The sequence below is a fragment of the Apaloderma vittatum genome, unplaced genomic scaffold (assembly GCF_000703405.1).
Source record: "Apaloderma vittatum isolate BGI_N311 unplaced genomic scaffold, ASM70340v1 scaffold1863, whole genome shotgun sequence".
Classification (NCBI taxonomy): Eukaryota; Metazoa; Chordata; class Aves; order Trogoniformes; family Trogonidae; genus Apaloderma; species Apaloderma vittatum.
Genome location: NW_009708376.1, coordinates 28288 through 48217, shown reverse-complemented (window position 1 = coordinate 48217; position 19930 = coordinate 28288). Strand labels below are relative to the sequence as shown.

General features: G+C 38.9%; 1 protein-coding gene across 1 annotated transcript in view; it reads left to right on the top strand.

Annotated features, from left to right (window-relative positions):
• The first annotated feature begins 6460 nt into the window (after positions 1–6460).
• RNF145 (ring finger protein 145) overlaps positions 6461–19930 on the top strand; it is a 36924-nt gene continuing 23454 nt past the window's right edge. The window contains exons 1-2 of the mRNA XM_009866520.1: positions 6461–6644; positions 17651–17759. Coding sequence (XP_009864822.1) covers positions 6461–6644; positions 17651–17759 — 293 coding nt within the window. The remainder of the gene's footprint in view (positions 6645–17650; positions 17760–19930) is intronic.

The following is a 19930-nucleotide window of genomic DNA, read 5'->3' as shown; positions in this document are numbered from 1 at the left end:
TCCCTGCCTTTACTTTTATAAAACATCCTTTCATTTTGGAGAAGCTCTGCTGCTTTGTAATTCGTTCAATACTTGAGAGAAACGTTCAGAAGTGGTTACTACATCTTGTGGAGTTTTTCTGGAAAAATTTTTTGGTTTCGTGTTCTGAGTTTGAACATGTTTTAAAAGGGACTTTTCTAAGTATTTTTACCATTTGTTGGATCTTTCTGTTGCGTGAGTCTGGTGCTGCAGGACGTGAAGCTGCCTATTTCATCGGCCTGGAAGCCGATGCTCTTTATTTACATGAGTCAAATAGGTAAGACGGCAGCACTGATGGAAACTTTATCAGTATTGACCTAGAGAAATCTCCAAAGTCTTATGTTTTAACTTCTTATCAGTCAGGTAAATGGTTATTGGCATTGCAGTTCTAAACATAGGATGTATCTGAAATGGCAAAAAACTACATGAGCAGTTGTGGAGGATTTCATGTAATTTCCTCCTGGTAGCACATTTGGGTTGCTGGGTTTTTTTGAGAGATTGATGGGGTATGCCAGCTTCACTCGTGTGGCTGGTCTTGCTGTGATCCAGCTCGCAGAGGTGGGTTGTCACAGACTGCATCATCTTGGACCGTCCTTAATGCTCTGTGTGCAGGTCCTCTGGGTATTCTGTCCTCTGCAGAAGCACTTTGGGACTGCTGCCCAGATTTTCTCAGAATGTGCTGATACAAATGTGGTTAGGTAGGCTTGCAAACATGGCTGTGGCGGCAAAAAAAATGCTGAATAACTAGTTAATAAACCAAACCTTGGACTGGCAAGAAACTAGAGAGTCAAAAAGGATCTCAGAGCAGTTCAGTTTGTTAATTCAATCTAGATTATCTTCTGAAGAATTTATTGGATGATATTATTAGTTATATTTTTATTTTCATTAATTGGATGCCTGTATTTTGGGTGTCTAACTGAACTCAGAAAATCTGTGATCTAAAAAACAAGCAGCCCCTCTTAATGTGACTGAATCTGATCATACACAGGCGGAGTGATGATCCTGTAGGAACCCACAGACAGATTTTGCTGCATACCTGGTGGATTTGTTAACCTTCATTAATGTGTGTTAGCCTTGAGTTCCTCATCTTACATGCTCATTATGAAAAATAAAAGACATAGGATGTTTTACAGGCTGCCTATAAATAATACACTTGCTATATAATTGAGAGTGTACTGGAATTACTCACAGTATATCAATGCACTCCAGAAATAAATCTTTAAAGAAAACTTTAAATTCACAACTCTCTGATGCGTATCCTCGTTTCCTGAATTGATTTACTTCTCCCTCATATAAAACTTCCTAGAATTAACGAGAATTGGAAGTGTGGATTTTTTTTCCTTTGTACAGTTAACTATATCTAGTTGTTTTTGTCCATTTTTCATATGCCTTTAATGTTCACCCAAGTCCCTCTGAACAGGTGAGAGATTGACATAATTTGTTTTGCAGTAAAAGTTGTTATTCGCAAAGTGCACAATATATTTGTTTGGAGTAGTTAGCCTTAGCTGTGCCTCAGTTTACAAGTGATTGAGTCTTGGATGAGTAGGAATTTTAAGAATTACTTTTTTTTTCTAGGTAGAAATAACAGTTCTCCAGTGACACCATTGCAGCAGTTCTAAAGCAATCCGTATTGTTAGACCAGATGGGGGAAACAAAGAGGAAAAATAATTTGTTTATTCTCGTGAACTTTGTACAAGATCAAGTAGTCTGACATATGACTCTCTGTAAACCTTTAAATTGAAGGCTAGATTCTCTGTTTGTTACTTGAAATTACTGAACTAATCTAGTTAACTACAAAAACTGTATTATTTGAATGCTGACTGGACCCTAATGACAGTGTTCCCGTACATGTCTGCAGTGTTTCACTGCTCTATTAGTACAGTCGGTATGCTTACTGTATCTGGCCTTCTCAGCAGAAATTTTTGAGTACTGTCCTTGTTAGCTGATTTAAATTGTATGGGAGCAAGACATCTTTTGCTTTCCTTGCTGCTGACTGCATGGGAAAGAGCTGTTTTGATGGATCGGTGACTCACTCTCTGAAGTTCTAGGATTTTTTTTCTGCACACTCACACAGGGAGATTCTTTTATAAGTATATATCTGATAAACTTTTTTGTCTCGTTCCTTCCCTTTTCTTCTCTTTGTTTTCTCCATCCCAAACTGATGGTAGAAATATAAAAGTCGTGGAAGAATCCCATTCTTCAGTATTTCACATTCTTTCTTTTTGCTCCCAAGGAAAGGACAGGCATATAGAAGAAGGGGTTCTGGGGGTGTGTGTGAATGCAACCCCACTGATGGGTCTAATTTTAGTTTTTGAACTGTGACACTGAACTTTTCTTTAGTTACGGCTAGGAGTTTTATATTTTGGTTTGGGTCATGTGGGTTTTTTTTTGTTTTCAATATCTGTAGGAAAAGGAAAGCTTTGCCTGGTGATGTTGTAGTTTCAGAATGTATAACTGAAAAATAATTTAAAGTGAAAAGTAGATTACAGACCAGAGTTTGCTTGTTAACAGACATATCCAAAGTAACTAGAATTTCATAGATCTGAGCAACAGAAGTTGAAATTTGTCTCTTTTGGTTTCCAGTCAGTCTTTCTAAGCATTTTATATTGTAATCCTGCAGGAGAATGAGAATCTTGTTTGCAGATGGCTGAATGTTGCAGGATCAAGTCTGGATTTGAAGTTCTGATCCCAGCTAGAATTACTGTATCTTTCTATGGTGATTTCTAGTGGCAGTAGCATTAGAGTAACTATTAAATTTGCAGATATTCCAGCATATTTCTGTAATTATAAAGTAACTTTATAATTAATGCTTTTCCAAATGTAGAAACACTAATCTGTTAATGTAATTTTGCACCTGCGTGGATAAATGGATGCAGATTTTGTGTGGTCTCTTGTTCTGCTTTACCAGTGAGTATTTTCTGCCTGTGATGTGATAGATTTATATTTATGTTGGTGTTTAAACAGCACTTACACTGGTTTAAGGGGCATAATTCACAGCTTCAGGTGAAATGGTAAAATTTTATGTGATGACAAAACCTAAGAAAAGATTCTATTAAAGGGAAAATGTGCATTACCTTTGAAGGTGTTTTTTCTGAGTTTACTGCTAATCTGTTTTGTTGATGGAATATGCTGGGACAGACTTGTGGTAGGTGGGGTGGTTTTTTGTAGTTTTTTTAAATTGTGATCTACTAATTCTGTTTTCTCTGAAGCTAACCAGGAATATGCTTTTGACAAAATGGGTGTGTCAAGTGAAGGAGGCGTTTTTGGAAAGTATTATGTTGTTATGAAAAACATTTTTACATGAACATTAACCAGTTATGATGGGAAATTTAAAGAAGTTGATTTCGGTCAAATGGCACAGCTGTGCTTGCACTCACTTAGGATGTTAAGTCTGAAGTTCTTTGTAAGACTGTTCTTTTTCTTATCATGATTTGGAACAGGGGGATGTTTGAAACCATGGGGAAAAATTTTTGGGACACAAATTGGTGGCTTTCCAGTCCCGTTCTTAAATCCATTCTTCGGCTATGTACAACAGTGACCTATTTTTTCCTAGTGTCTGAGCATCCAGCAGCTCTTGTCATCATCATTTATCTAAAGGTTTTAGAGGTTTAGTGTTATGGTGTGGGGTTTTTTGGTTTTTGTTTGGTTTTACACCAATCAAAATAATGCATTGTGAGAGCTCTTTACAATATAATGAGCTTAGAGCAATGGACTTTGCTTGCCTGTATTACGTTCTGTTAGAACTTGGCAGCAATTACAACTGAGGCTTTATTTAACACATCCGCGTTTCTAGTGGAGTTAATTTTAACGGGTTTGTTATTAGTATTGGAGCTTTGTCAGGCAGTGACAGAAAGTGCTGCAGAGTTGCAGTGGCTGCTTCTCATAGCTTATCCACTGCAACATAATGTGATTTTCGAAGTTGGATTTGCTTTTGTTTTATTAGGGTTTGAAATTTAGATTATTTTCTTAAGTAATGTAAATGCTGCGCTTTTCAGTTCTCTTTCATTCTCAGGTATGGGTATATGAATTTGGGAGGCAAAATTTTTCAGCTTAATTCGAATGTGCTGAACCTTGGTTAACTTTTCAGTATTAGGAGTCTGTGGAATTTTGCACTTGGAGTAAATAAGGAAAGTGAAAGCTCAAGTGAAAATTTCCCTCTTATTTTATGTGTTTGGCTGTTGTTGATGACTGGAAAAGGTTTGACAGTTACGAGAATGTAATTTGAAATCAGGTGCTTGTTGTCACTTTACACGGGTATTTTTGTGACAGAGTGAAAACCTGTCAGTTCCTGCCCACTCCTAAGCCCTGATTATGCTTGGAGAAGTAACCTAGCAAAAAAACCAAGAGGCAGCTTAATTGCTAAGTTTTCATGAATTTTTTGAACTTGGCAAAACCAAAAGTTTTTGAAAAATCTGTGGCATTTAAAATGTTTTGCTATGAATTACTTAAGCTGTGTGCCCTGGGGTCATAGGCTTGTATTTCAGTATGCAGCTTGGCGAAACTCTGTGTGCACAGTCTGTGGAGCTCCCAACTTCTGGTTGTCCGATACCGTACTTTTAAATCCCATCTTTTATTTACACTAAACGTTGAATGCTAGTATTCTGTAGTAGCAGCTTGGGCAATGCTTTTGGTTGTTCATTTGAAATACTTGTAGTCTTCTGGCTGACCTTTTAATTCATTTTGGGAAGCATTGTGAAATGCAGTGCAGTGGGGAGGCGCTTCCTGTGAGAGGGGAAGGGTGTGCAGTCTTTGGGCTTTATAGAGCTGTGTTGCAAGAGCTCTGTAAAAAGTACCTGCATTTACATAACTTGAAAAGTTACATGATGACAAGCAGCAGCCCCGTAAGCTGTGGTTTGCTGAGCCAAATCTCAGTTTTGATCTGTTCTGACTTCCTGAGCTAGATTAATTTTATGTCATCGTGCCTTGACAAGTGTTAGTGTGGCTTTAGGTGTGCACGTCAACAGTTTATGGTAGCATCTTGGCTACGGCAATGCAAATGGAGCTTTACGTGAGGTTTGCGTGTGTGTTCCTGTACAAGAAGGATAACTTTGTTTCTATATATTAGCACAGTTTCATTTCATGCTGTACTTCCATGCTGACTTGATAGTATAAAACTTATACGACTGTAGAAACATTTAAAACTTACACAAAGGCAATACAAATGAAGTCGTGTAAAACCTTATATATAAGTGCAGTTCCAAGTGCATATTCTTCTTTTTTTTTGGTCAGAATGCAGTTTCTTCCAGTTGTCCCCTTAGTAATTGTGACCCTTTTCTTAAATCTGACCTCATCTGGGGACTGATAGTGCTGCAGGTTACTTTTTTCTTGTTTGAATGGCTGCTTGGGGATAAAAGCTTGTTGGATCATCCCTACCTTTGTCTTCAATACTTCAACTACACTTTTCTAATAATATTAAGTGTATGTAATAGGTGGCTCACACATACAACCTGGAGTGGATGCTGTTTCTGTGGTAAAAACAGACTTTTATTTAGGAGTAAATGCCAGTCTCAGCTGAAGGCAGTGCTCTGACAGGGTGTGGAAATGGATGCTTTTGCTCTTTAAAATGGTCCTGTTGGTGACTAGATCTCTTTTGACATGCTGTTGTGGACCAGCACTTTTTTCCTGTTTAAAAAAAAAAAAAGGCAAACAGCCTTCATTGTCTTACATCATCTATCTTTAATCATAAGCTCCAAAATTAAATTACCTTCTAGTACTCTGGAATGAGGATATGGTCTTTTGTTTATACAATTCCTTGTAATGAATTAGATTAAAATGAGTAAAACAGTTGAATTATTGATCCTAATATTCAAACTGTGCAGCCCTCAAATTCCATAAATATTTAAATTCATAGATGTTAAGGAATGCTACAGGTTTTGTTTTTAAATCTTAGGTGTTGGAAAATTACTGATTTTGATTGGCACTAGGGAAGTGAATCTAAAATGTTTTAAGCACTATTTTAGTTGTTATTTCATTTATGAGGCACAAAAATATAATTAAGCTAAGTGGAGGTAGTTTCTGAATTTTCTTGTTTGCTTTCTAAAGCTTATCAGGTATTTGCTCTCTAAAGCTTATCATGGTAATGTTTTTGTAGTACGTAGTATGCTGGGGTCTCAGATGCTAAATCAGTGCAAATAAGAGTGAAGGTTTATTCAGTGCACACCCTTGGACCATTTTTATGTCATCAACCTGCCTCCCCCTCTCCCCATTTTACAGTATCACTGCAGAAAAATTAACCTTTATAATTAACCTTTATGTAGCAAAAATAGAAGCCTGGATTTGAACTGAACTCACTTGATTCATTCAGTCATTTGTGGCCACACAGGAAGCCCCATTCATATGGTCACAAAGCCTAATAGCTGTTTGTACAGTGAGATTGATCTGATTACTCTTCTCTGTTTTGTACTATTTACAGTCTGCTGCCAGTTCACAGAAAGGGAAGAGAATGGCTGCAAAGGAGAAGTTGGAGGCAGTATTAAATGTGGCCCTAAGGGTCCCAAGCATCATGTTGTTGGATGTCTTGTACAGATGGGATGTCAGCTCGTTCTTCCAGCAGATCCAAAGAAGTAGCCTGCACAACAACCCTCTCTTCCAGTACAAGTACTTGGCCCTTAATATGCATTATGTGGGTAAGTGTACATGTATTCAAGAGAAAACTGTAGTAAATACAACTTTGCTTACTACAAGGATTTAAAGAATTTGGTAATACCATGATAATATATTGATTACAACTAATAACACTATGATATATTCTTTACATTTCTGCTTAAGAGTCTGGTTATGTTAGCAGTGAAGAAATCCTGTCTAGGATTTCTGCTGAACTTTGTTACTTAGTCTTGGTATGTAAATAGCTGGTGATGACCACCTTAAAGAATAGCACAGTGACTTTCGCCAGAGTCTGACTGATGAGAAAGTTGCTGTGAAGTGTTTTGCATACAAGAGCTGTTGTAACTTACGTCATCAGCATTAAACAAAAAACTAGAGAAAAGGTTGCCCAATTTGAACTGTGACTGCAGCACCAGAATGTTACCTTCCGCTGCTGCTTGGATACTGCTCTTCAGCTTACGACCTTGCAAACCATATATCTGCTGTGCATGGATTAGAGCAGGTGACAACTCCTTGTGTTGCAGATAAATGGACAAAATTACTAACACAGCCCAGGGAGCTGCTGAGGTTTGAAGCTTGGCCTGCAAGTCTAGCTCTGGAATGCTGGACGTCTGTTTTTAGGAGATGAAAGGATTGATGTTCTGGGACCTGCTCTCCAGGTGGGGATGTGATTCATCTAGTGACTGCACATGGGGTTAATTAGGGGTTGGATCCAGGCCCTTGAGGTTGGTAGCCAATGGCATCTGCCTGAATGCTGCCAAGCTTGGAGAGAAACTGCTCGCATGTAATTTTCCCACTCCGCAGTTTCTTCCTTGTAGATGGTTTTGGAGGATAAGTAGGTACTGCAGTCAGCTGAAGGAAACACCCTTTAGTTAAGTAAGTAGTTAGAGGACTGTGGTTTTTTGAACTAGCATGCCCACATTTTTAATCCTGGCCACATAAATGTTGACATGTGAGTTTTCTTTTTTAATCTATTAAATGTCTTTTGTCTGGAAACTGTGTACGGGCATTACAAACGTGTGTGGCTTGCTTTGTTATGGCTCCACTGTACTCATACTGGGATAGCAGCTGTACTGCTAGTACAAAAAGCTGGTGTTACAGTTCTCTGCCCTTTTCCTATGTTTATGGGAGAGAGTACTTGTGGTGAATGTGACACAGGACTGTAGTGACGTGTAACCACAGCTGGCTTTTTCTTGCACTTGTATTCATACCTCTTAGGAATTAATTTATCAGGTCAGTTTCTAATACAGGACTAACAATTGTGCAGTAGGCTATCAAGATGTTGGTAGGTAACTCCCAGCTGTGACATGACCCCTCTTTATAGTCATCTGATAACCCTGTCCTCACTTAAATACATTGGAATATACCAATAAAAAGTGCAACAAAGAGGGCAGGTATTGTTGCCAAAGTATTTCTCACTTGGATGCTATTTTAGTTCTAAACCGGTGAATTCTGACTTTGTGCTCCTCATAAAAGTGATGCTTTTATGCTGTTGCACATTCGGCAGTTCTTTTGCTTTTTGCTTTTACAATATTGAGTGTCTGTACTGCTCCAGCTGGTAGCTGCTGATCAAGAAGGACTTCTGAATTGTCTGACAAGTTCCTTGTTTTGAAAGATTTTCAGTGACACAGTTTTACTAGTGCTTTTCAAGTAAAGTTGATTTGTTTCAATTCCTTCATTGTTGGCTTGTTTTAAGCTATGTCCATGTGAGGCTGGGCAAAATCAATTTGCATGCCTACACAAGATTTTATATAGATTTAATTGCATCAGTTTACAGTATAACCTTAATTAAAATACCATATCAAAATATATAAATTGGATTTGTAAGGAAAACAAAGTACTTTTCCACCAGTTTAGGAAATAAGCTTCTCTGAAGATATGTTAAGGGAGATTAACTACCAGTGTGTAATTTAAATAACAATTTACCATGGAAGTGTTTCAACATGCTAATCTGTTTTATTTAGGAAAAAATCCTCTGTTCATGTTTATGGTTAGGAAACACAATATCAGCAAATGTTGTGGCAGCTTTGCAATGACAAACAATCACTGAATTTTTTACATAGACAGTGTAAGGTAGCACATCATAGAAGTGCTTCTAGCATCTTAGGAAGTTGCATGCGTTTATGTTGGGCAGATGCTGAAGGAATGACTTGATTGGAGTGCCATAAAAATCAGAAAACTCTACTAGTATAGATGCTGTGAACCTTTTCCTGGAATTAAGGATCCAAAGTTGGAAATTTGCACAGAACTCGGGGTTACTGGGAATATCTTTTCTGTTTAAATACACTTGTTTTCTTCCATCCATTTGACTCAAAGTTTGAAAAAACAATTACTTTTGAAAAAGTGATGTATATTACAGTGAATCACATTCCAGTTGTCTGTACTGGGAATATAATATAGAATGCAAGTTGTCCTTTGATACAGCTTTTCCCTTTCATACCTTTTTGTGAAACAGCCCTTATCTGCTCTAGTGGTGATAAGGTTATCAGCCTTGATAACCACTCAACCTCAAGTTCAGCTGCATGAAATTTAACCAAATATGCCTAAAGCAATGCAAACAGGACAGATAAATTTCTGGTTAGAATCAGTGAATGTAAACAGATTAATTTCATATAGGAAGAATTGCAAAGTAGTTTTGTTTATGAACTTTATCTGTCAAATGCACTGTGGTTGCTGTTTTGACAGGTGCAAAAGGCCTGTGAATGGCCTGCAATAGTTGTAAACGTGCACTTTATCTCTCATGTATAAAGTTTGTGTTATGTCGTTTTATTTCGTAATACTCTTCTATATGTGAATTATCTCCTAGAGTCACCATTAAAACTGTTTTTCACTTATGAAAATTTCCCTAGGTTTGTCTAGGGGGAAAGAAGCTTACAAAGCAAACCAGCCTTTTTGTCCGATACTGTTAAAGGTATAATGTGGTTTCATTCCAATTTCATTAAGATCATTTTATACAAATTTAAAATAATCTCTCTTTCAGGAAGGAGCTGTGCTAACTAAAATGGCTTTTATCTCAAACCTCTATGTAAGGTAAACTGGCACACTCTGCTACTGCCAGGCTTCAGTGTTTTGTCCTGTGCTTGTAGAGTTGCTCTAAAGACAGTCAGTTCTCTTTTCGTCCTTTTGATGAAGGAGATGGAAACAGTTGAAACTACGTAATTTCCTCCTGTGAAGGGCAAATCAATGTTATTTGTGCTAATGGGTAAATACTCTGAGCTAGATGGGAAGAGGAGAGTCGTGAGCCTAACCTGTAATCATAGTCAGACTTGGGATTTAAGTCGCTGTCACTCTGGAGGCACTAAATGCATAGTATTTTCTTACCTAAGAATAAAAGTAAGAGCACTTCTCTATCTTAAACTATATTGTTTGTCATTACCAAAAAAAAAAAAATCTCTGCAAAAAACATAAGGTGACTGTTTAAGTACGTGACATAGGTGGAAGCTGTTTCATCTTTCGCAACTCTGTTTGCAGTCAGTTTCTTGACCTGTGCCGTTAATACCTTAACGGCTTGGTCACATCGCTTGCTACACATGAGCTACTCGTGATGAATGCTGCCTTCAGAAAGGGGGCTTCGGGGAAGAGCGACCCTTGGAACTGCTGTGGCATGTTTTTGCTGATAGCTTTTAGTCTGCCCAATTTCCTTTGAGCTCTTGTGCATTAATTGGAAGATCTTTTATTTGGATTGCTTTTTTGTGATGCCTTTCATCCTTAAGAGGAAAAATCTAGTACTCTGATACAGACACAGTAGGAAGTGCCATGTGAAGCTTCAGTGTGAGAAGATAGAAGCAGTTAATTCATTCCAGAAACAAATTTCTCAAAATTGTGAGAATACGTGACTAAATGTGTAAATGCCGTTAATGCATACAGAGATGAGGTCCTGCTCAGATTCAACATCTCTGGGTTTTCTGTCCCATGTCTTCTGTCTCCCTCTTGCCAGCATATAGATAAATGGGTAGCAGAACTATTTCCTGAGAGCTGCTATTTGAAAATGAAGCTATTTTTAACCAAATGTAGTTCTATGACGTGGATTTGGTCCATTTCTTAAAAAGTTACTTGCTCTGTCTTTGTATTCTCGGATAAAATGCAGTTGGTAGACAGAGAAGAGTGTATGCTGTGCTGGGAATACAGCACACCTTTCTTCTGTTTCCAGCTCGGGGCACTGCCGATTCCTATACTGCTTCCCAAGTGTTACATTCTTACTCAGCAGCTTTCTTGGCATATGGTAACTTTTCTGTATAAAACCAGTATTTCTTTTTGGCAACCTACATCACTTTTTAATAAAAAAAAACCAAAATCCAGACGAGCAGCTTGCTTGAAAGGAGATGCTTAAAGTTTTGACGTTCAGTTGAGTTTGAGTACCAGACTAATGACAGCATGGCAATTTGTGTTTGGAATTTAGGATACCTTGCAACTGATGATAGTTTATGGTTCCATTCCTGTGTTCTTTTCCAGTACTCTTCAAGTTCTCTATAGTTGTAGTTAGTATGAGAATTCTGATCATTAGGTACGCTGTATTGGAGAAAGAGCCTCTGAATTATACGGCAAAAGAAGGCTCAAAAGTCCATTTTAGTGGTTCAGACAACACAGCAAATCTCTGTAAGGAACTCTGGTCTTGAATTGTTTATACTTAAGAGTGCCCAATCTGTTAGGCGTTTGAAAATTGAAGAAACAGCTGTTGAAACTGTTGGCAGTACCCAGTAATGAGTAAATTGTTTTGTTGGCGTTATTTTCACTAAACTATGCAGATGTCCATAACAGGATTCCTGATCTCTTTTTATACTTGCACTGTGCCACGATTGGGTAAATAGTAATTTTCTTGTGTGCAAGTATCTTTGAATGTGTGCTTTCTCAGATTAGAATTAATTTTTCAACATTTTCTGAGGGGCAAAACATTTGCCACATTAGTCCAAAGTACAGAACTTCTTGGAGTGAAAAACATTTGTTTGGGCAACTCTGGCTGAGTGGGAGGGTGAGAAAGAAGTGTGGCTTGGCATTGCCACGCAAAAACATCACTCCCCAAATATGCAGTACGTCTTTAAGTTATGCTGCCTTGAACAGGTATTCAGCTAGCAGCGGTGAGGCAGGCTGGATGAAAGCTGCCCTGTGTGGGATGAGTACTGGTGACTGCCTGAGACTGATACAGATTTTGGCACTAAGTGCTCTCCGAATGGCTTGGCTTTTAGGTTGATTTCAGTGGAGTGAATTTTGCATGAGCCCTGTGTTAGAGCCCCCTCTGATGCAGGAGAGATCATTCCGGGTGGTGGCAGAAGTTCTGCGTTTTGCTGCCCGTTGTAACAGAAGGAATACTAGTCTCACTCTTGGAAGGGTAGCATAGCTGTCCTTCTGAAGAACAAGACGTTTGGCCAAGTTTTCCTTCACAGGAAGTTTTAATAAGAATTAATGGTGTACAAGAGCTTTTTGTCTGCCTTTTTACATGACTTAATTTTTAAGTGACTGTTAATGTTTCTTCTGGGCTTGGGCTAGCCTCCAATAAAGAGACCATAGAATCTTCATGGTAACTGCTGCATCATGGTGTTAACTGCCATGAGTCTCAAATGTATATTTGAAAAATCATCCACTCTTGAGATAGATGATTTAGATATAGACAGTGTATTAAATCTGAGTGTAAATTGCGTAATCAGTCTCGTGACCCTGAGAGTTAGACACACAGAAAGTAGAGGTGCCAGTTGTTATAATACTCCTACCATATCAAGTAGAGTCTTGCAGAAGTCTGTCCAGTGTTCCTGGTACTTCTGTGTTGTGGCTGGATAGTTATCTGAATAAACTGAAATGGCTACAGTCCAGGGTTAGGCTGAAATGAATTGACTAATTCATTAGTGCACGGTCCCTGCATTGAGTCAGGGGAGACAGAAGTTTTGATGCTGTTCTTGTGTACTCAAAACAAATTGCTTTGCAAGCTGTTGTAAGATGGACCCTTTACCCTCATAGAATATGAGGGAGTGGGAGGTTATGGCCCTCCAAATTAGTTTCATGGTAGAATCTAAGCAATTATGCTGTTACTTTCTGGCACTCCGAGAGATGGTGCAGTTTTATTAAAAAGTGTTAAGAACTCTTTCGTGTACAAAGTTCTCATTTTTAGACTAAACCTGCAGGAAACTTTTGAGTAATAATGTGAAGTGGACACAAGGGATCTGTAATCATGCAAATGAGCACTAAAATGTTTCATAAAGAGGATGAGTTGCAACTTTGATCATGCTCCAGAAGTCCCTGTTGTGTGCAGCATGTCAGTAAAAGTCAGACACCTCAGCTGGCGAAGAGGTGATATGGGGTGAGAAACTGGGAAACACCTTGGTGTGCACAGAGAGCGGTTGCTGAAAGGCAATCTGTGAGCTGCTGCTTATTGTAACAATGAGCATTGCACAGCGAGAGGTTTTCATCTAGCTGAATCAACAGGTTGTAAATGAGGTCATGAGCTAGTTAATACATGTTATTATTACTGCTTATTACTGTTTTCATAGTTTATTTTCTTCAGTGGAGCCTAAATCTGCACCATCTTGCATGAGGGGCAGTAGAAGGTCTCTGCTTCCTTGTGCTCCTGAATAGGTACTGAATGGGGGGCTGTGTGTTTGTAAGGCAGGCAGAACGTGTCTTCTGCAGTGGTGCTTGCATCTGGAAGCTCAAGGGTGCAATTTCTGTTTCTTGGTGGTCTACCACTAGGACACTACTGCCTTCAGAAAACAGCTTATTCTCTCTTTATCTTTTTTTTTAATGTGTACTAGAAAGGTTTCTTTACCAGGGCAGGAACTGGGCTTCAGTGAGCCTGCTGCTCACATCTAAAAGGAAATTTACTTGGTGAGTCAAAAGGGACAATACCCCAAGTCCCAAGAGTGGCAATAGCATTCATGGCCTAAATCAAAGGAGAGGAGCACTCATTGCTGATTTGGAGCTCAGAAAGCTTCGGATGGAAGTGAGCGTTAGTTACTGTTAACCCATGTCTGAAGGTTACTCGGTGACTGTTTATCAAACCATAAATCCTTGTGCATGGAGAATCTCTCTAAAGGGATACCTGTTTTCAACATTGTGTTTTCTTCCGACAGAAGAGGTGCAAATGAAAACAGAATGTGATGATTTAGATGAGAAAGCTGCTGTGAGAAATGTAATTTCTTGGTCCTTTGTTTTGAAGTAGAATTTTGTTTATGCCATACATTAATTACATCATTTGTCTGGGTGAGAAGAAAGGGAATAGAATATTGCTGCTAGTATATCTGAATTTGGGCTTGTCGTTCTTTTCTTCTGCAATGAGATGGTTTGGTAATGAATTTTATTTTTTTTTTGGCAGAAGCATTGTCAATAAAAATGAGGTTGATACCGCTTTGGGATTAGGGCCTCTGCAGCAAAAAATGCAAATATTGCAGTATGAAGTGTTTCGAAATCTCACTCTTACCAAATCACAAGAGGGACTTGTAAATAAAAGGGAGCTACTTTAAATGTTCCTTGCCCCCTTTTCAAAATCTAACAATCGGAGCAAACGGCTGCTTCAAAGAGAACGTTTGAATTCCAGCCCAAATTCGGGAGCGGTGGAGTTTGTTGCTTCTGCAGTAATCTTGGCTGTCTTGTGCTTCTTCCCTGTGCAGCATTATAAGCATCTGTGCAGTTTGGGAGGCCTCTGTTTAAAAGGCACAGATGAGAGACTAATCTTTTGATTTGTATTTGGACATTTTATTTCACTCCTTCAATGTATCCTGCAGTGTTTTAGTCAAGGTTGTGATCGTGTAGAGAAGAATGAACTTCAGTCACTTCTCAAATACTCCTATAACATGCTGGAGTGTAGTTACTGTCCTCTAAAATGTCTTCCTTTCACAGAAATTATCCTAGCACACCTCAAGTACATCATCATGTGGTCAAGGAGCAGAGTTTCGTGTCACAGAGTAAGGTAAAGAGGGCAGCGCTTAAATGCAGATACAATAAACAGGTATGCTTAGACTATTTATAGAGTAATAGAGGAGTAAAAGACCGCATAATAAACTCCTTTTAGTTCTCCACCTTAAGGTGAGTCAAAGGCTGCAGTGGGAAGGAGGGGTTTAGAGAGATTTGACTCAAGTGCTGGAATGATACATGGTTGTGCCATGTGGGTTGTTCTGTGGAGAGAATTGTCTCTAAGCAATCAAAGGAAGGTGGTGAGTACAGGAGAGATGAGGTGTGACAAGAATGTCTGCAGATGGCGAGAGAGCTGCTCGAGCTGGCTCATGGTGCTGTGGTGTGGTGCAAACTAGTTAAATGTGCTCATGGAGATTCTGCTGAGGGGTTCCTGGTCTTGTCATTTGTGTGTTTGGTAGAAGGAAGTTGATGAACAGGGAAGATGAATTCCGTAGAATACAGGGGGCTTGTCATTTGTGTGTTTGGTAGAAGGAAGTTTATGAACAGGGAAGATGAATTCTGTAGAATACAGGGTTTTTTTGCTAAGAAAACTGATGATGTAGGACATCTGCTATGTAGTATTAGTTAGAAGCATGTTATTCAGTATAAAACAATTGCTAGAATGAAACTGTTGTGGTACTGATTTTAGGCCTCTTTAAAAAAACTCAAAATAAAAATAATAAACTCACACAGTGGTGTGAATTGGGACCTTTAAAGGTCATCTGGTTCAACCTCCCCTGCAATGAGCAGGGGGATGATGTAGGACATCTGCTATGTAGTATTAGTTAGAAGCATGTTATTCAGTATAAAACAATTGCTAGAATGAAACTGTTGTGGTACTGATTTTAGGCCTCTTTAAAAAAACTCAAAATAAAAATAATAAACTCACACAGTGGTGTGAATTGGGACCTTTAAAGGTCATCTGGTTCAACCTCCCCTGCAATGAGTAGGGGCATCTTCAACTAGATCAGGTTGCTCCCAGCCCTGTTCAGCCTGACCTGGAATGTTTCCAGGGATGGAGTAAGTACAGCAGTGTTTCATCACCTTCGTCATAAAAATTTCCTTTCCAATCGTCTGAATGTGCCCTCTTAGTTTAAAACCTTGTCATAACGCCTTGTCATATCACTTCAGGCCCTATTAGAAAGCCCCTCTCTGTCTTTCTTAGAAGTGCCCTTTAAGTACTGGAAGGCCACTCTAAGGTCTCCCCAGAGCCTTCTCCAGGCAGAACAACCCCAGCTCTCTCAGCCTGTCCTCATGGGAAAGGTGTTCCATTCCTCTGCTAAGTCTTGTAAATGATCAGATGGATACTGGATAGGAACTGTTGGTGGTGACTTGTATGATACTTCGTTTTAGTCAAAGAAATTATTTCAGCTTTTGAAAAGGCACGTCCTCAGACAGATGTGCAACTTGTGACGTCTAATGGAAGTGAAAAAGTTATCTTTAGTGTTAAATACATAAATTATATATTTATATTCTTAAAAAGGTAAGTAAATAGGCATTGTCTGTCTAGCATCACTCCTATCATCCAGTTTATCTGAACTGATCTTTGTGTGGCATCCTGTGGGTCTGAGGCCTTTTCAAGGACCATGTGTGAGTAACCTTCTTGAAGACCTTGCTATTGGTAGAATTTTAGAGATGGCTTATTGAAGGTGGCAGATGCTAAGGAGCCTTGAAATACCTTCTGTGTAAATACTGACTCTGAAATTGTATCTTTTTCAAATATTGGAACATACTGTGCTCTCAAGCTGTTTTATACTTATCCTTCTTATGAGTGCTTAATCTAGAGTTACATTATTTTAATTTTAAAAAGCTCAAAGTATAAATTAAGGCAGCTAAAAGGCTGTGCCTGATGTTGCCAAATAGATGGATGAAACTTTAAATTTAACGTGACTAGTATAGCTGTAAGTGAAGTTCTTCTATAGCGTTTGTTCTTAGCAGCGGGCAAGTTGTTAGCTGTTCCTGGGTTTTTTTCCTAAATGGAATTCAGTGCCAGACACTGAAGCTGACCTTCAGAAAGAACGTGAGTGCACTGCATTGTGATGGGAGAGCTCAGAAATAAGAATTAGGAAAGGCATCATGCTCTGGGTTTTTGACCTGCAGACTGTCTGGGAAAGAGAAGAGGATGGACATGCAGCCCCCAGTTGTGACCGGGACTTCCCAGTACTGCCTTAGTTAAGTATCCTAATGAGACCAGCTATGGAAAAAAAGGATCAGTGTTCTGTTAAGCAGCCAGGCTGTGGTCTTGAAGAGTAAAGCTGTATCTGCATCAGGTCTTTTTCCACAGCCGTAGCAGTGCTGACAAGAAGTGAAGGAACTACTGATGGAAGCTCAGTCAGTTGAGCGTGGTGCTGGTAACACCAAGGTCGCAAGTTTGATTCCCGTTCGGTCCCCATGTGTTACCTGAGCTAACGGAGAGGTGGCGTCCCTGCCCATGGCAGGCAGGTTGGATTAAATGATCTCTAAGGTCCATTCCAGCCTAGGCCATTCTATGATTCTGTGAAATCCTGGGCTATGATGAGTCTTGTCCTTGATTTGTGCAACTCTGATAGCTTGCATGTGCTTTAGTATTACTAGCATGGAGAACAGCCTTTGTGTCCCTGTCTCAAATTATGGGCGTGCAAAATGTCTTTAAACCATGAAGATATAGTGGAAAAATTAAAATGTGTAATGCTAAGGAGTTTGGAAAGGTGGTCTGTGTGTCCTTTGCTTGAAGAAAAGGGTTTTTTCCCATCGATTGGACCGAGTTTTTTGAATAGACTTTTTTCCCAACTACATCAAAACTTGCTCTCACTTGGAGGAAGAGGGAGACCCAGGCCTGATCTCCCTTTGTTACCTAGGCTATATTAATTAAGGCTGGTTAAAATACTGTGGAACAAGTCCACTTCTTGAAATCAAGATGTAATCTTTCAGAAGTTGGTAGAGCTATTTCTGTTCATGGGGAGGAAGCGCCAGGTTTTTTGTGTACATGTGTTTTAGGTGAGCGGAAAATAGAGGTACATAAATTTTAAAACCAAATGGAAACAAAGATGGTTAAAGAGATGTGAATAACTTCAGTGTTTTAATTCATATTAAGAAATTTGAGTTTGGATAGTGTGTTTGTTGTTGTTCTGTTTGTTTGTTTTTAAATTTCAACCTCTGCTTTTTGTTACAGGTTACATCTTAAGTGTTGTGCTCCTAACTTTACCAAGGCAACACCTAGTTCAGCTTTACCTGTACTTTTTGACTGCACTGCTGCTTTATGCTGGGCACCAAATTTCCAGGTAAGAATAAATGGCTTAATTTTCTTAGATAGGTTTAGGAATTAGAAAAATGACAGTTACTTTGTTAGTATCTTGTATAAATAGAATTGTTTTGGTTTAGTGGAAGCCTTTTTTTCTATGCCAGACACCTAAATATATCTTGCTGTTCTTTGTCCTGAAAAAGTTTACAGAATTAAATATGCAGTCAGGTAGTTCTGGTATGTTTTCATTGACTTAAAAGAGATTTCGAGCTATGTTTCTGTAGACTGTAATGTCTGTTAATCTGAGGAGAGAAAACTCTTGAAGACTAAATGTGGCCTCTGATGTAGTGATCTGGGTTACTCTGTGGCTTGGCTAACATGCTTCAACACTGGAGTGTTCTACAAAGCAGACAGGACATTACTTTTAGTTTCCTGGAACCTACGGTGAGAGAGAAAATGGAGATAATGGAAGATGGTAAAAGTAAAGTAATAGTGAAATTTATTCCTAAAATCATCTTTGGTTTTGTAACTTAATTTACCATGAAAACAAAAAGAAAGGCATTTTGGAACTAAAATGCAGGGCAAGAGGCTGAAGAACTCTTGAGTTGCACAAGACAGAGTCAGTCCTCTTTGTTTGGCTCCAGCTAAATCTGTTGAAGGCCGATGTAAACTGTCGCACTGACAAGAAGTTTAATTGGAACCAAGAAATTCTGACAGTGCCATCACATTAATGGCTTTACATGGGAAATTTTGAAAATACGAACTTGATTTATTTTGCTGCCTAGTGATGGGAAACATTTAAAATGTGCTTTTGATTGATTTAAGTGAAGTAGCAGACTTGTTATTTCTGCATCGGAGTTGTTGTTCTAAAGCATTTGCTGGAATATATCTAAGTACATTGCAGTTCAGGGGAGTGTTTGACGGTTTTGTGGTGACTTGACATGCTGCTGTTGTGGCTCTCAGGTTTGCAGTTAATGATTTCCTGAATAGATGAGGGTGCAGGAGGGGAATTATGGCCTCTTACTGCCTGGGTAGGAAGGAAGGAGGGGCTTTTTTATCATTCTCAGAGGAGTTCTGAGTTTTTATGGATACAACTTGTGGGTGTTTCTTATAGGGTTGAAGGCTTGCTTATTAGGAACAGCAACCCAAACTTTATTTAAGAACTTGTCTCGAAATAGAAATAAAGCTAGTAACAAATACCCATCAGACCCTTTGTGGCTGGAGATCTTTATACCGTTCTGGATCCTTGAACTTTTTAAAGGCAAAGGAGGTAGCATGGATTTTGGTTGCTACATGAAGGGATAGCACCCTTTTTGTTTGTGTTTCTATGTAATGTGAATTGTGAGTTCTATTCCTTTGTGAGGTTTGAGACTTTACAGGCGTCATTAATCATGTTGGATAACTATTGCTTTGCCCGTGGCAAGGATATCAGAACACGATGATCTTTTAAGGCCACCTCCAGCCCCAACCATTCTATCTTTCTATTACTATTCAGCGTATTCGTATTAAGCCTTGTCTATTTGATGCTTCTGGAGTGAGTTAATAAAGACTTCAATTAAATCTTGCATCAGCTGGCACAAAAAAATACATTTAATTAAAAGATGTCTTGGATTCAAATAGTCTAGCAGTATTCCCTAGCTGTTTTGCAAAGCAAATGCAGTTACTAACACTTTTGAGTGAGCTTACCTGTTCCCTAGGCAGAAGGCTGACGTGGTTCCGAAGGAGGCACCATGCAAGGGACTCTCAGCAGCAGGCTTTGTGTAATGTACATTAGTTTTCAAAAGAATTTTTGAATCCCATTGGTTTTCGTATTTACAACACAAGAAGTGTCACACACAAACATAATAGTTGAGATAGTAATTTTATTGCCAAAGCTATCCAATTCCAATTGATGTTTCTGTTTAGCAGAGTGATCCTAACAAGACATGCAGTAGTTACATGTGCAAGCTGTTCCCAAGTGAGAGGTTTTTTTGTTTGGGTTTTTTTTTGTTCATACTTTGGCTTAGGGCTGAAAACTTCCTGTGAATTGCTTGCATGCGCTACCAGTTGGGGTACTATTTAAGACAGATGAAGAGGTCTCATATTGAGGCCAGCTTGGTTAATGCAAATTATAGAACAAGACCAGAATCAGCTGGCACTTGTGACTCTGCAGTGTCCTGGAAATTCTGAGCTGTTGAAAGACTTCAGCTTTCAGCGCTTTTTTTCCACCCC